Consider the following 14056-nt stretch of genomic DNA (forward strand, 5'->3'; position numbering starts at 1 on the left):
GTGTCCAGAATGCCTCCATGGGAAGAGTCTAGAGCAGAGCAAGCCAGTATTTGCAGAGAGGCACATCAGGATACTGTATATAACCAAAAAGGCATAATTTAAAAAAGTAATGCAACAATAATGAAAAATAAAAAAACACAATAGCCAGTTTATCTAGCCATTAAAATATATATATACATTTTGAAACATCAAATTATGTAATTTACAGCTAGAACAAAACGACATATAAATCATTCAACTCCAAGAGAAAAAGTGATAATCTAAATTAAACACCAAAAACACCCTTTATCATATTATAGGGGTGTTCACATCTTTTGGAATGTAGCCTAATGTGCGGCCACTTTCACACAGCATTTACAGAAGTCTGTGTATGGAGATTAAAATGGCACAGGGTTTTGTTGAATAAGATGAAGAAAGTGATCGACATACTCCAACTGCAAAACTTTTTAATTACAAAATGCCCAAAGTGGCAGTCTGGAGCCTCAGAGATGTACTCGCTATATGAATTGCTATAAACATCTGGGAGTTGGTGAAAAGAACCCAAAAATGCCAAGTTGCAGAGTATTTCTGAGAAAAGGTCATTTATTAACCTTTATGTTTCAGAAGGGGTGGCACGGTGGCATAGTGGGAGCGCTGCTGCCTCGTAGTTAGGAGACTTGGGTTCGCTTCCCGGATCTTCCCTCTGTGGAGTTTGCATGTTCTCCCCGTGTCCGCGTGGGTTTCCTCTGGGTGCTCCGGTTTCCTCCCACAGTCCAAAGACATGCAGGTTAGGTGGATTGGCGATTCTAAATTGTCCCTAGTGTGTGTGGTTGTGTGCACTCTGCGGTGGGCTGGCGCCATGCCCAGGGATTGTTTCCTGCCTTGCGCCCTGTGTTGGCTGGGATTGGCTCCAGCAGACCCCCGTGACCCTGTAGTTAGGAGTTGGATAATGGATGGATGGATGTTTCAGAAGCCTGCTTCCCGCATACAAAAAAAAAAAAAAAAAAAAAACTTCCACATATATAAAATGGGCAAGATTAGGACCAGCAGTAACACAGTTAATCTACTATCTTCTCAATAAAACAAGTGGCCTGTAAAGAATCGCCCTTACAGTATATAGCATAACATTCAGGTAAGTTAAAGCGTTTATATACACAGGAATAAGCATGCACAGTCCAATGCAATAGTCCAAAGTAATCCAACAAATTTGGGTATCTAAACAGTTAGTCTATTCACTGTATGGTGTATTCACAAGCAAAATAATTATAATAAATTCAAGTACATATTACACATACATATAAATATTTTTCTGACTTTCAGAAAGCATTTGATAGGTTGATACATGAGAGGTTGGGCATCAAACTAAAATGTGGGAGTTCAGACTATTGTGTGCAGATCAGTGGAGAACTGGCTAAAATACAGGAAGCAGGGAGTTATGGTGCGAGGAACCCTATCACAATTGGCTGATGTTAAGAGTGGTGATCCACATGGGGCTGTGCTAGGGCTGCTGCAATTTTTTAATAAATGATGTAAGTGATTTGGATAGGAATATAAGTAACAAGCTGGTTAAGTTTGCAGATGATACTAAGACCAGTGAATTGGCAGATTACCTAGAATCCTTTAAATCATTACTTGAACTTAGGGCAGCATACAGGCTTGGGTAGATTTGTGGCAGATGTAATTGTCAGTAAATGTAAAGTATTACACATAGGAAGTAAAAATGTAGGCTAGAAAAGGTCTGAAAATGGAAAGTACACCTTATGAGAAGGATTTAGCAGTCATAGTGGACTCAACTACCTGTGTTCAAAAGCCATCAACAAGGCTAACAGAATGTTGGGTTATATAGCATGATTTTAAGAGAACAGGTCCAAGGACAATATGCTCAAGCTTTGCAATGCAGGCCTTACCTGGAGTACTGTGTGCAGTTCTGGTCTCCTGGCTACAAAAAGGACACAGCAGCACTAGAAAAGGTCCAGAGAAGAGCGACAAGGCTGATTCCAGAGATACAGGGGATGAATTATGAGGAAAGATTAAAACAGCTGAGCCTTTTCAGATTAAGTAAAACATGATTAAGAGGAGACATTATTGAAGTGTTTAAAAGGGAATTAAGTACAGTGGATTGACATTGTTACTTCAAAGTAAGTTCAAGAACATGGGGACACAGTTGGAAACTTGTTCAGGGTAAATTTCGCACAAACATTATTAAGTTTTTCTTTACACAGAGCCATAGACACACGGAATAAGCTACTAAGTGGTGTGGCAGACAGTAGGACTTTAGGTAGTTTCAAAACTAGATGATGTTATTTTGGAAGAATTAAGTGAAAAGGACTGATGAGCTGTTCTCATCCAGATTGTTTCTATGTTCTATAAGTAAACAATCATACAATAGAAAAACATTGCTATGTTGTGAGAAGGCTACACCACCACCAGTCTGGTTCTCAAATTTCTCTGTGGCATGCTAGTCACTCTGAGTGTTTATTAAAAATTTCCACACCTGAAAGGACAGCAGTCTCAAACACAGGGAAGCCTCATGGAGAAGCATGGAAATAGGCGAGTAAACACACTATAACCTAGAATCATAGTAGAGCCAGTGACCATAACACCAAATCAGGTTTGCATGATGCGCTGTTCATGCAGTCATAAAGACATTTGAAAGAAACAGGGAAAAGGCAATGGAAGACAGAAAAATGTCAATATGAATCTAATGATGAGACCTTAAAAAGTCACAAGGGACAGAAGGGAATCCGGTGAGGTGCATACTTGGCATCTGGCATTAAACTACCTGCTGGTGGTTCAAGGAAGTGTTAAAACTAAAGTGATTAGCAGAAGAGAGTATAGTATGCAGAGATTCCAAATAGAATGGAGCTACAACCACTGGAGAAAGAGAGACTGATGCCCATTTTCAGCTTTCTGCAGTGGCAGCAATTTTGTGTTCTGTGAGTGCATCTCAACCAATGGTGTAGGGAAGCTTGTCAAAAATCATTTAAATGAGGACTACTGAGAAATATAAATATTTTGTCTCATTATACTGTACCTTAAGAAAACAAGACATTTGCACTTCACTTTTTCAAAATAACATCAGCAAACACAATGAAGACCTACTTGTAGGGGATATTTTGTCAGATGGAACATCAACAGAATTAGATTGTTTGCCTCAGAGCCATGACCTCAGCAGAGCTAAAGCTGTTTGGGATCACTTGGGCAGAGAAAACAACTAAAGGAACCAAAATCAAGCCAGAGTTTTGACACAACCTGCAAGAAGTTTGGAAGAATTTAGCACAGGAAAACTGCAAAAATATACAGTAGTGTACCAAAAAAAACTGCTTCAGTTTTGCATTCTACAAGACGAAAAAAAAATTAACATGTTTTAAAAACAAGACATTCCTGTTACTTTTTATTGTATCATTTGCTTGATTGTGTTCATTCTAATGCTAGGTATTACATCCATGAGAAACTAAACACTTACTGACCACATAACTAACTTTAAAAATAATTTTCTTGGATAACCCAAGACTTGCACTCAGTTTGCTGTGCATTTATTTTCCCCTGTCATGGCATCAAGCTTTATTCTAATAGCCTTTTATGTTACCTAAATATTTAGTGACCCTCTCATTTTTGCTAAACTATTTCATATGAAAAAATATATTACTTTATAATCATGTGCAAATGTTTTGAACAAACTGGTGTTTTTTTTCTTGTCTTTGAATCATTTTTACCACTTGAGAACAAAAGTACATCATAATTTAAAGAGTCACCTATTCTTAAGTTACTATCCCTTCTCCTTCTCTCCATCCTTAAGTTAGTCACCTGAGGACACAATGGATATCCTTTTAACCTGCATAAGAACAAATCAAGCATTCAATAAATTATGACTTTTAACCATAAATCTATCAGTGACCAGATATATAGTTCAATCACTGTGTTAAAACAAGTAATGGGGTGTTTTAATTATTTAATTTGCTAATGTTTTAAATATTTTAGGTGCCACCTAAATTAAATTTTAGGTATTACTTGCTGAGTAGCAGCACAGCAATTAGAAGACATCAGCTACAGGATGAATGAGGTATAAGGAGGAGCGGGTTACACAGGAAGGGGTTGTGTTGTAAGAAAAAAATTGAATAGGAACAAATCACTGGTGGGTGAGGTACTAGGTGGGAGGAAAGGGTGTTATAGGTTTGACTGAGCTTCTGTTAAAAAGCCAGCTGAGTGCGGTGAGGGCTCCAGGATTTGGCTGAGTGGTGGATCTGATGAAGGAAAGCGTGAGAGAGTGGGGAGCTCTAGATAAAGCAGCATTTGATGAAGGACTAGATACCCTGGGGGCTGCGGTAGGTGTTACAGGTAGTGGTTTCGGACACAATTTGGTGGATCGGGGATGTGGTGGGGAAGAAGCAAGACACAGCAGCATCTGGAGAAGAGCAGGGTGTCCAGGGAACCAAGGAAGCTATTAGTCGTGCAGTTGGATCAGTGTGATGTTATTAGGGATGTGCCAGGCTGCAACACTGAAGTCTCCTGTTGTCCTGACAAGGAGAGAGAGGGAATATGAAAGGATGCAAAGGTTGAACCTCTCTGATGTTCAGGCTTTTAACTTTATTTATTACATTATTTGCACCCTAGAGACAGCGATTGGATTTAATGTCACATTTTTTTGATTCATTGAATTTTCAATAAACTGCCATTCTTTTAATTTTTAAAACCTTGCCTGTCTGGTCATTCACCCTGGTCCACCCTTGATTATGACTATCAATGTCTCAGGAGTTGAAAGATGCCTATGGTTGTGGGGACCTGCCTCCCTCTGTTTTTGGAAGGGGAATCTCTTCTCATGTTGTTCTTCAAGTGAGCATTGTCTTTCTGAAGCATATCTGAACTACATTCTTTACATTTTTACTTCAGTGTAGACCACTGGCTGTCGCCTTTAGATATAGCAACTTTAATCTCAAGGTGCAAATGATACAAACATGGTCTCACAGTTTCTTCCATTAATCCAAACATCAACAAAGCCTGGAACTGTAGAAGCCTTCTTTCTAAACTTTTTTTTCTTTTTTTCTTTTTTTTTTAGAAAGGTGGGGTAATACAGGTCTCAATAAACACTGAGTTGTATCAGCAACCAATTAACCTTGTTATAATTTATACAACTGGCTTGATAACTTTTAAAAACAAGTATAAATGACCCAAACTGACATAGATGGGTCCAATAATGGAATGGATACATAAATAGTTCAATGAAAACATGTGCAATATCAACATTCAAAGTGGCAAGTATTATAAAAGAAATACAAGTTTTCTTTGAAGGCATGGATATCTGACAATGTACTACTTCTCATCATGAACAACTCGTCATCAAGTTTGCTAATAGTGCATACAACTAATTTCAGGCACACAGGACGGTGATGCACACTGCTCAAAAATACAAGATGTACCAATCATTAAACACTAAAATTAATACCTGATCTTTTTTTTTTTTTAATTAACAGCCATTTAAATAAGAAAATGAAAAATGAAATAAACGTTTAATCCATTTTGGTGATTTTATTTACAAACCATATGAACACACAATGTGCTTTTCTTATTTTTTTTTTACTGTTAACAATATTCTCCCCTAAGCACTTTATTTCTTTATTATGAAATACATTAAGTTCAGTTCAATGAAAAAGCTGAGAAGCATTCTGTAACCATTCAAGCCAAATTTTTAAATACAGTATGTCTTATTACATAATATAAACTTTCACCTACACAAAAAGTACAAACTAAACCTTCTTTCCAAAGGCACATTCCAACACATTCAATTACCCAAAATATTTTAAACAGCAACCAAATACTTTATAACATTCATTATAAGAAGTCTCTAGAAAATGTTAAACTGAAGAGGCACAAGATAAAGTGGCAAATTCATATATCATTGTGAATCTGTATGTGTATGCACACACACTTATATGTATATACATCGACTATTAAGCACTGTGGCTTTAAAACTAAGATACCACCAGCAGATTCTGAATAATGATTTAAACGGTGTCAAATGTGTCTGAAGTACATTAGGTCTGTTAAAATGTTCATGACTTTACATGCAGGTCCCTTAGACTTTACACAACTGAATGCATGTAGGGATATTACTGCATCAGTATCACACCCATTACCTAGCTCACCCTTTTGCAAAAACAAAAAGGACATTTACAGTCTTGCAGCAAAAAATATTTTCAAAAAACATCAATAGTTTTAAGTTTCATTTCTTTCCACATTTGCATCATCATTAGAGATCTCTTCCTCTACCCGACTCAAGGAACCTATGCTTTGTGGAATCTCCTCACATGTTGGTGGGATGTCCGCCTAAAAAAAAAAAAAAAAATTGACTGGCTTTTGTAAAAATTCAACGAAATAATGCAAAAATTATTTTGAGAAGCTGTCGTGTTATTTTGGCTACATTTTCACTTGCAGTCCTAGGCAATGATGTAATTACTTACTTTTAACTCTGACATAACAGTTGTTGCAGTACAGCTGGTTGTTTCGTATTCTAACTTCTGCTCCTGCTTCTGATCCTCCAAGATCGCAGTAACAGTTGATGCACTACATATAACAAATAAATCAGTTAAACAATGGACAGTTCATTAAAACAATGAAAATGGCAGGCAGCTATGAAAGATAGTCCACGTGGAAAATAAAATGCTAGGCAGTGAAATGGCTACACAACGTAAATGAGTGTAAACATGGGCGGGGTTAAAAATAAGGATTAGTGGAAAATAAAAACTAAATATGATGAATCATCCAAAGTGGCTGAAGCAAAAGGAGAGAATTTGCATAGCTACTAGATCTAGAAAAAAGTCAGTTTAGAATGCTGCATTCACCGCTGTGCAAGACCCCACTAAACACCAAAAAGGGAAGGTAATTTGGCATAGAAAAATGTATTAGTGCTACTTCTCTGAACACTCTATGCAGTACTCAGATGTATCATGCAACTCTACATATACTACCTTTAAAATGCAAACAAATAGTGCATCATTGGAAATATTCTCTATTCTGCTATTTTACAAGAGAGAGAGTCAAATAAAAGCTGTCTTAACCTAAATTAAAATAATATTAAGTATATTACTAAATTAACAAGGACATCCATCACATGGACCATTGTGTACCACAGTTTGTGAGAGGACTTTTTTTGATTATCAGTTAAAATTAGGTCATTTTTAAACTGCTTATTTCTTGGATAACAGCCAAGATCCTCTGAAGCAGTCTTTTTACTGTTAGGAATCTTTACTATATTGCTTCAAACAATCATTCAATTGGCTTTGACACCTGGTCTCTCTGGAATTTTCAACCCTATTCTATTCAGATCCAGGTTCAAGCTTGGTCCCCTTTATGCCCATGCCCACCCTCCTAGTCTTCAACTCTTACTTAAGCACATGACTCTAATAATACTCCTGTCATCTTCCTTTTGTTTACTATTTCGATAAATGCTGTACAGTCAGTGTTAAAATTGAAAAGCATTCTACTATCTGATTAATAATGTAGAGTTACCTGCATTGCACACAACCAGTAGAGAATGCTGATAATCTCTATTGATAAATGAAATTGCTCAATAAATATTGATAAATATTAAAATAAGTACTGCATTGATTAGACAGAGAAAAAGCATGCTGTTGATTTGACGAAATACCCAGCTTACCAGCAAGCTACATGAAAGCATGCTTTTGGATTAGCAGATCAACATGATCTATCCACAATTTCTGGGTCCTTGATCTCACCTTAAAACAATTCAAATGATAAAACAGACCCAAAGACTCGATGATCATAGCGGCTCCTTTGCCCAGAGGGTTATCACAGAATGTACAGATTTTCTTCCCACTGACTGACCTGAATTACAGAATAAAAATAATACTGAGGTGTCTACTTTTTGGAAAAACAGGTCCTTGTAAACAGAATCTAACAAATACTTAAAGGAGAATTCAGATAAAAGAATAGACAAAGAAACAAAGAGAAAGAGAGGGAGGAAAAAAGAGGGTGGACGAGAAATGGATTGGGGGAAGGAAAGGGAAGCTAAGGAAAATCGTTCTTTATATAAAACTTATGTATCACCAACTTGTGCTGAAAACTACAGCAGAAATACCAAGTACCTTTTTGGCCAGAACAGTAGTCAGAGCTTGCAATGACTGGTTTCTCAGTCTAACAGTATATTCTATGCTTTTTCTTCTTAAGGTCAAGGGCATATTTTAAAGGGAGACTGTGGTCTTGGTTATGAGTAGGCCTTTTCTCAACAGAGGTCTGCTGTCTAACAAATGGCATTTCAGGTTATTGTTCTCCATCAGCAACATTCCAATATCTACTGGCTAAACCTCTATTATGTTCATAATCTCAACCGTGAAAATGCTGGTGCTGCATTTACTGTCCTGTCCTACACCACTCTAGCGGCCAGTGTTTTTCAGAAGACATTTTATAATGACAAGCAACTGGTAATGAAATATTTACAAACTCCAAACATAAAACATAAAAAGAACTATGTGATCTACATTATTTGAAAAAAATCACTTATCAGTACATTTGACCTGATGTACAAACTATAAAAGAAATAGATCAAATGAGATTTAGTATTTTAGGGGGAGCATTCTGGAATAAAACAAGCAAACAAGAACTGAGGAAATACATTTTCTGACCATCAAAATACAACTTGTTTTGTTATGAATGAAAGTTTAGCAAAACAAACTTTTCAAAGCAAGGACCTCATACTGGTTGTCAAGCATAATAGTACATGGGTAGGAAAATGTCTTTTAACAGTCATTTTCATCACAAGTTATGTGGGAAAATAATGTATAGACACACAAAAGAATGAAGAAAAAGCACTCCATGAACAAAAGAAAATATTATGCTAAAAATTGATTCTCAAGGACATAATTTTATATTTACCCTCTGCCCACCTGGTTTGGAGAGTCGGAAACAATATGGCAAGAAAAATATTTACTCAATAAGAAATATGAAAAGTATTTAAACTCAAAAAGCTTAATGACACAGTATATTAAAATGATGCTCACCATTATCAAGTTCTTTATTGACCTAAATACACACAAACTATTTAATACTAATTACACATCATGTACAGTAAACCAGCCATACTCAAAGTAGCTTAAACAAAATGGCCAACTGCTTCAGGTTTCTCATAGTTTGGACTGTGGTAGTTGTAATAGGTTTGAAATTACAGCTATACTAATCTATCTGAACCTTTCTAGTTAAGGTCTTTCTCTCTCTCCTTTATAATTTCTAACTTTATTGCTACCTTACTAGCATTAAGACAGGGCACGGTCATTGCAAGGTTGAAACTTGACATTTACAGCACATTTTCATCAAAAGCAAGACATTTCAAATAAAAACAAAGAGGAAAGGATCTGTCTAAGTGAAACAAACTGTTCTTGCTTAACTATGTTAAAAGCACCAGGTTGCATTTTTATTCTTTAACTGTAAATGTGAGCAAAAGCTTTAGTTAGACAACATCCGGAATGTAAGAAAATGTGATGGACCCGATTTTCAGTCAAATAAAAGTTGTCTAAAATTGAAGTAAAAAAAAGTGTAGGCCAATGTATTGGGTTTCTTGCTAAATTTTACTTGCACATATTAAGGTATTTTTTTTTAAACAGGCATTTTGTCCCCAGTTGAACAAGCTGACATCAAATAGATAGATTATATATGCATGAAGGAAAAAAAAGTAATAAAAAAACGATTTCCATAATCTGTAAGCATTACGAGAAGTTACCATATTACATATGGTCTATAGTCAGCAAATGTATATGTTCTTGTACTGCTTTTCACAAAACGAGATGAAAAATTACATTAAGAAGCATATTAAAGACTTCTAACCAAATGTCTTATATTAGACAGTATCACAGTTTTTGATTCTTAAGACTAGCAAGAAATTTCCTACTGCTCACAGAACATTTCCATAATACTCAAATATCATATACATGTACAGTTCAGAAACCTATCTATATAAAAACCATTATGTACATATTAACCAAGATGTCACTGTGGATTACGTTAAAACATGAACATGTTCAAATTGTAATGCATTGACTAGACAGTTTACATGTTATCTAAACAGTAAGCTCAGAGAACTTTTGATTTCCTTTTTAGTACAAGAGGACGTTCTTAATGGATGAAAAAAATGCTGCTTGAAAATGAGTTAACCAAATATAAAGAAAAAGAAAACAATTTACATAGCTATAACAGAAGAGCATTAGATTTGAAAAATATAAAACAAACAAAACATACAAATCAAGTTATAAAACATTTTTAGTCTTGTTGTAAATACATAATATCAAAGTACTATGTTTTAATCCACAAGGCTAGGGGATCAATACCCACTTCAGACTGTAACTCAGCAAGTGGATTGACCTTAAAACAGTCATTTTAGCATGGAGGGGTAGGCGAAATGTGGGCCTCAATTATTCTTAGAATTAGGTTTCTAAAGATATGTGCTCTTGATAAGAACCATTTGTCAAGGTAAATCTTAATAGATAAGCCAACTACTGACTCTAATAACAGTTCCTGTTACATCACACAGAACCTTGCCATGAACAGGGATCATAGAACCTACCCCTGGATGCGCCCTCTGGGAATGATATTTGCTGGCGAGTGTGTGGTGTCTTGAAGAACCATGAAGTGAAGCTATGTTGGGCCATCAAGAGGATTTGGCACTCACAAAGTAGAGAAAGATAGGTGTGCCAATGAAAGTTGGGCAATAGGTAGGGGTATAATAATTTCAGATATACAGTCGATACTCAGCATTCACACATTTAACTTTCATGACTTAGAGCATTTGTGTAATTTTATTAATAACCTCATTTTTACTTTCTATGACTAGTGGTCCATGGTGTTCCAAATTCAAGAGTCCCGGAGCATACAGGCACGCACATGTACATGCACTGCTCCAAGGTTGACTGGGGTAATTGGCAGACTGTATATTCACATGTAATTGCAAGCTAGGCAGTCAAATCAAAGAGACAGAAAAAAAGAAGACTGATGTTAAAGGATGGCTGTGCCTGTCAGAATGATATTTCCTCAGGCTCCCATTTGGGGTAGGCAGAAGATGTGTCAAGTTTTAGAAGGATGCACCTGGGATTGTACTATTGCCTGCCATGGATTTTATCCTAATTTTAATGGGTTATTTATTTGGACTTATTAACCTCTACTTTTTGCAAGAGTTTATTGGATAATGTATTGACCATTTTTTAAAGCACTGCACTTTTGGACCCTGTTTGTACCAACATTATTTGTGTTTTCATATCTCAGTTCTTATATTAACCATTCTCATTTTCAGTTAGTTCTAATTCTCCACAATGTTATTCAAAATTATCTAAATTTATGGGTTAACAACACTGGGCTCTGCATGTTTTATATCAAAGGTTAAAAAAAACAATTAGTCAATGACATTGCTTCTTCTGTTTCGTGTTTACATTATATAAAACAAAATTTTAAGTAAAAAATAACTCTCTTACCTACTGCGCTGTTGGGTTAGGCTGCGGGGAGTACTTGGGAGAGACTCCGCTGGCTGTGAAGAATTGGGAGATACTGAAGAGGTCTGAGCCCAGGATGCATTCTTAATAGAACCAGTGGAGAAGGAAGATGGTAACTTAGAAGATGGAGTGTGTATGGAGGAGTGATTTGAAGTGGAAAATGAAGAAGTGGAGGGATGAGGATCTACTGAAAATGAAGAGGCAGAGCTGGAAGGCCAAGATGATTGATACCAGGATTTTGATCTTGGGGATTCCAGGTGATCAAGAGACTCTCCTCTGAAAGACAAGTGTAAAAGGATTAAAGAAAGAAATTAATTAAAAAAATCAGTAAACACTCATAGGATGGTATGGTTAGCACTGATGCCTCACAGCTCCAGAGGATGTGCTCAAATCCTAGACCAGGTACTGCCAAGTGTGGAGCTTGTACTTTCTTCAAGTTTTTTTTTTTACCTCCAACCTCTGTATACTCCTGTTTTCCTCCCACATACCAACATGTTGACTGTCAACTGCAAAACTGGCCTTGTAAGCAAGTGTGTGCATGTACATTCGCAAGACTAATCTGCAATGGAATGGTGCTCTGTCTTGGGCTGATTCGTACCATGTGCCTGAAACTAGTAATGTATGGGTTGGCCCCATGAATCTGAACTTCAACATGGAAGTATAGAAAGGCAAGTTAGATTGTATTACATAAAATTTGTGGGCTTACAAAATGACTTTAATGAAGATCACATAGATTTCAGTTCACCATAGCATAAAATTACAAAGATATTGCAGACTGCTTTCACTACATCTTAACAGTTGGTCCTTTCCTGATATTATTTCACCCATGCTGTTTTAAATTCCATCTGTATTTACAGCGATTTACTTCACTGTTAAAATGCTGTACATAAATCTTCATACTCAATATTTACTGTACAACTTCCTCCATTTTGTGGAAGTATAATAAATGTGGTAAGCTTATTCAAATATAGTAGTTTTAATATTTAATAAAGGTTTAATAAAGTTTTAATATTTCATCAATGTTGACAATCAGTGTAGCAGATAAAGTGGGCTCACACAGAAATAAAAAAAATAAAAAAAATCAATCCTTAAGGCACTTATCACAAGTCCCTAGAAAAGACCATTCTGAGTGCAATATAAACATTCAAATTTGTAAACTGTATCAGAAATTACCCTGATTGTGAGAACAGATAATCACAATCATTTTCAAGATGTAATAAAACAAGGCAATAATGTGCAGTTATGCCTCTACTATAATATACCAAGTGTAAGAATGTTTATCAGATGGACCTTAAAGTTTTCACATTAGCTTCTAATATAGAATCAGTTTCAAAATCCACCTCCTCCTTATTTAAACTCAAAATGGCATTTAATGAATGGACATTTTTCAAACAGTAAACTTCAGTCAAAAGATGGAGGCCTGCTTACAATTCTAGTGGTAAATTACTGAGGCAGGTTGAGGTATAGATCCCTTAAAATTTGGAACCATAAACATGCAAAAATAAGAATAGCTTTCAGTGTATAAAACGAAGCTTTACAAAACTTTTGCTAGAGCTGCTGGTGGACCTGTTCATATTGCATTATTGTCTTTTCTCCAGATTTAACTGAAGCAATTAGGGTGATCACTTGTTATTAAGCCTTTAAAATTCTCTTCTCAGTATACACTGGTGACACTTGGTATCACTATTACATTGATCAAGTTGCTGTACCTGGCCTTAGAATGAGACCTACAAGTTATCAAAGACAAATTAAATTCTAGTAAGTGACTTTATCTCAAACAATTATTTGATCTAAATCATACAGACTACGCTTTGCTTCAGTGATGACCTGGGATAGCCATTTGGCTATGTCAGGTATACTTTCAGGTTTTTTTTTTGTCTTCCTAAAGACCATGGACTTATTTTAACTGGAAGCCAAATACATTTGAGTTTACCAGCTGACCATATATTAGCTAGATTAACTTTATAGGACATGAACTTTAGATGAAACACATGAATAGAATCAGCCCACAACCAGGCAGGCAATCTACATAAAAAGATGTGTGTAATATTCAAAGTGGGATAAAATCAACACTAGTGTGACAGCTACATCTTTCATGCTTTAGGTAATTAAACTATTAATGAGCCTTCCACAGATATCACTGCAAGAATCCAAACAGGAAAATTTTGCTTTTCAAAAATAACATTGCCATTAACGTTAGGTGCGACACAAACCACCTGGATGAACTAGAAGGGTATTTAAGAATTATCATACATGCCTGAAGATTAAAGTAGAATGTATTGCCATATTTAAGAATATTAATGTTAGCAAAAAGTTCAGTGTATTACAAACAGAACCCAGACGGCTTTTAATCTTTGAGAGAAAGATTGTGATTCTCAGTTATATTTGGATGTTTTGTTTTGCCTAAATAAATAAATAAACAAGCTTTCATTTTTTCCCCATCATTTACATTCTATTTAAAATGAAGAATATAAAGTTCCTACAAGACTTCCTTCTACAAGAAAATCTCAAATAAATGTGAATCTATAATTTGTCTTTTTCTGTGAAGATTTTATATATACCTTTTAAATGCAGCTGCAAAGTCAGTT

The 14056-nt window shown here is 35.7% G+C and overlaps 1 protein-coding gene across 15 annotated transcripts in view; it reads right to left on the reverse strand.

Moving 5' to 3' along the window:
- Window positions 1-5485: 5485 nt before the first annotated feature.
- Window positions 5486-14056, reverse strand: part of lmo7a (LIM domain 7a) — a 192011-nt gene continuing 183440 nt past the window's right edge. For 14 of the 15 annotated variants that reach the window (XM_051927295.1, XM_051927305.1, XM_051927301.1 and 11 more), the window contains 4 exons: window positions 11451-11744; window positions 7713-7821; window positions 6438-6540; window positions 5486-6303 (listed from right to left, as the gene is read on the reverse strand). In XM_051927295.1, the coding sequence (XP_051783255.1) occupies window positions 6281-6303; window positions 6438-6540; window positions 7713-7821; window positions 11451-11744 (529 nt within the window). In that variant the 3' untranslated portion in view covers window positions 5486-6280. The remainder of the gene's footprint in view (window positions 6304-6437; window positions 6541-7712; window positions 7822-11450; window positions 11745-14056) is intronic. The other variant, XM_051927296.1, reaches the window with a different exon arrangement.

The sequence above is a fragment of the Erpetoichthys calabaricus genome, chromosome 4 (genome assembly GCF_900747795.2).
Source record: "Erpetoichthys calabaricus chromosome 4, fErpCal1.3, whole genome shotgun sequence".
NCBI lineage: Eukaryota > Metazoa > Chordata > Cladistia > Polypteriformes > Polypteridae > Erpetoichthys > Erpetoichthys calabaricus.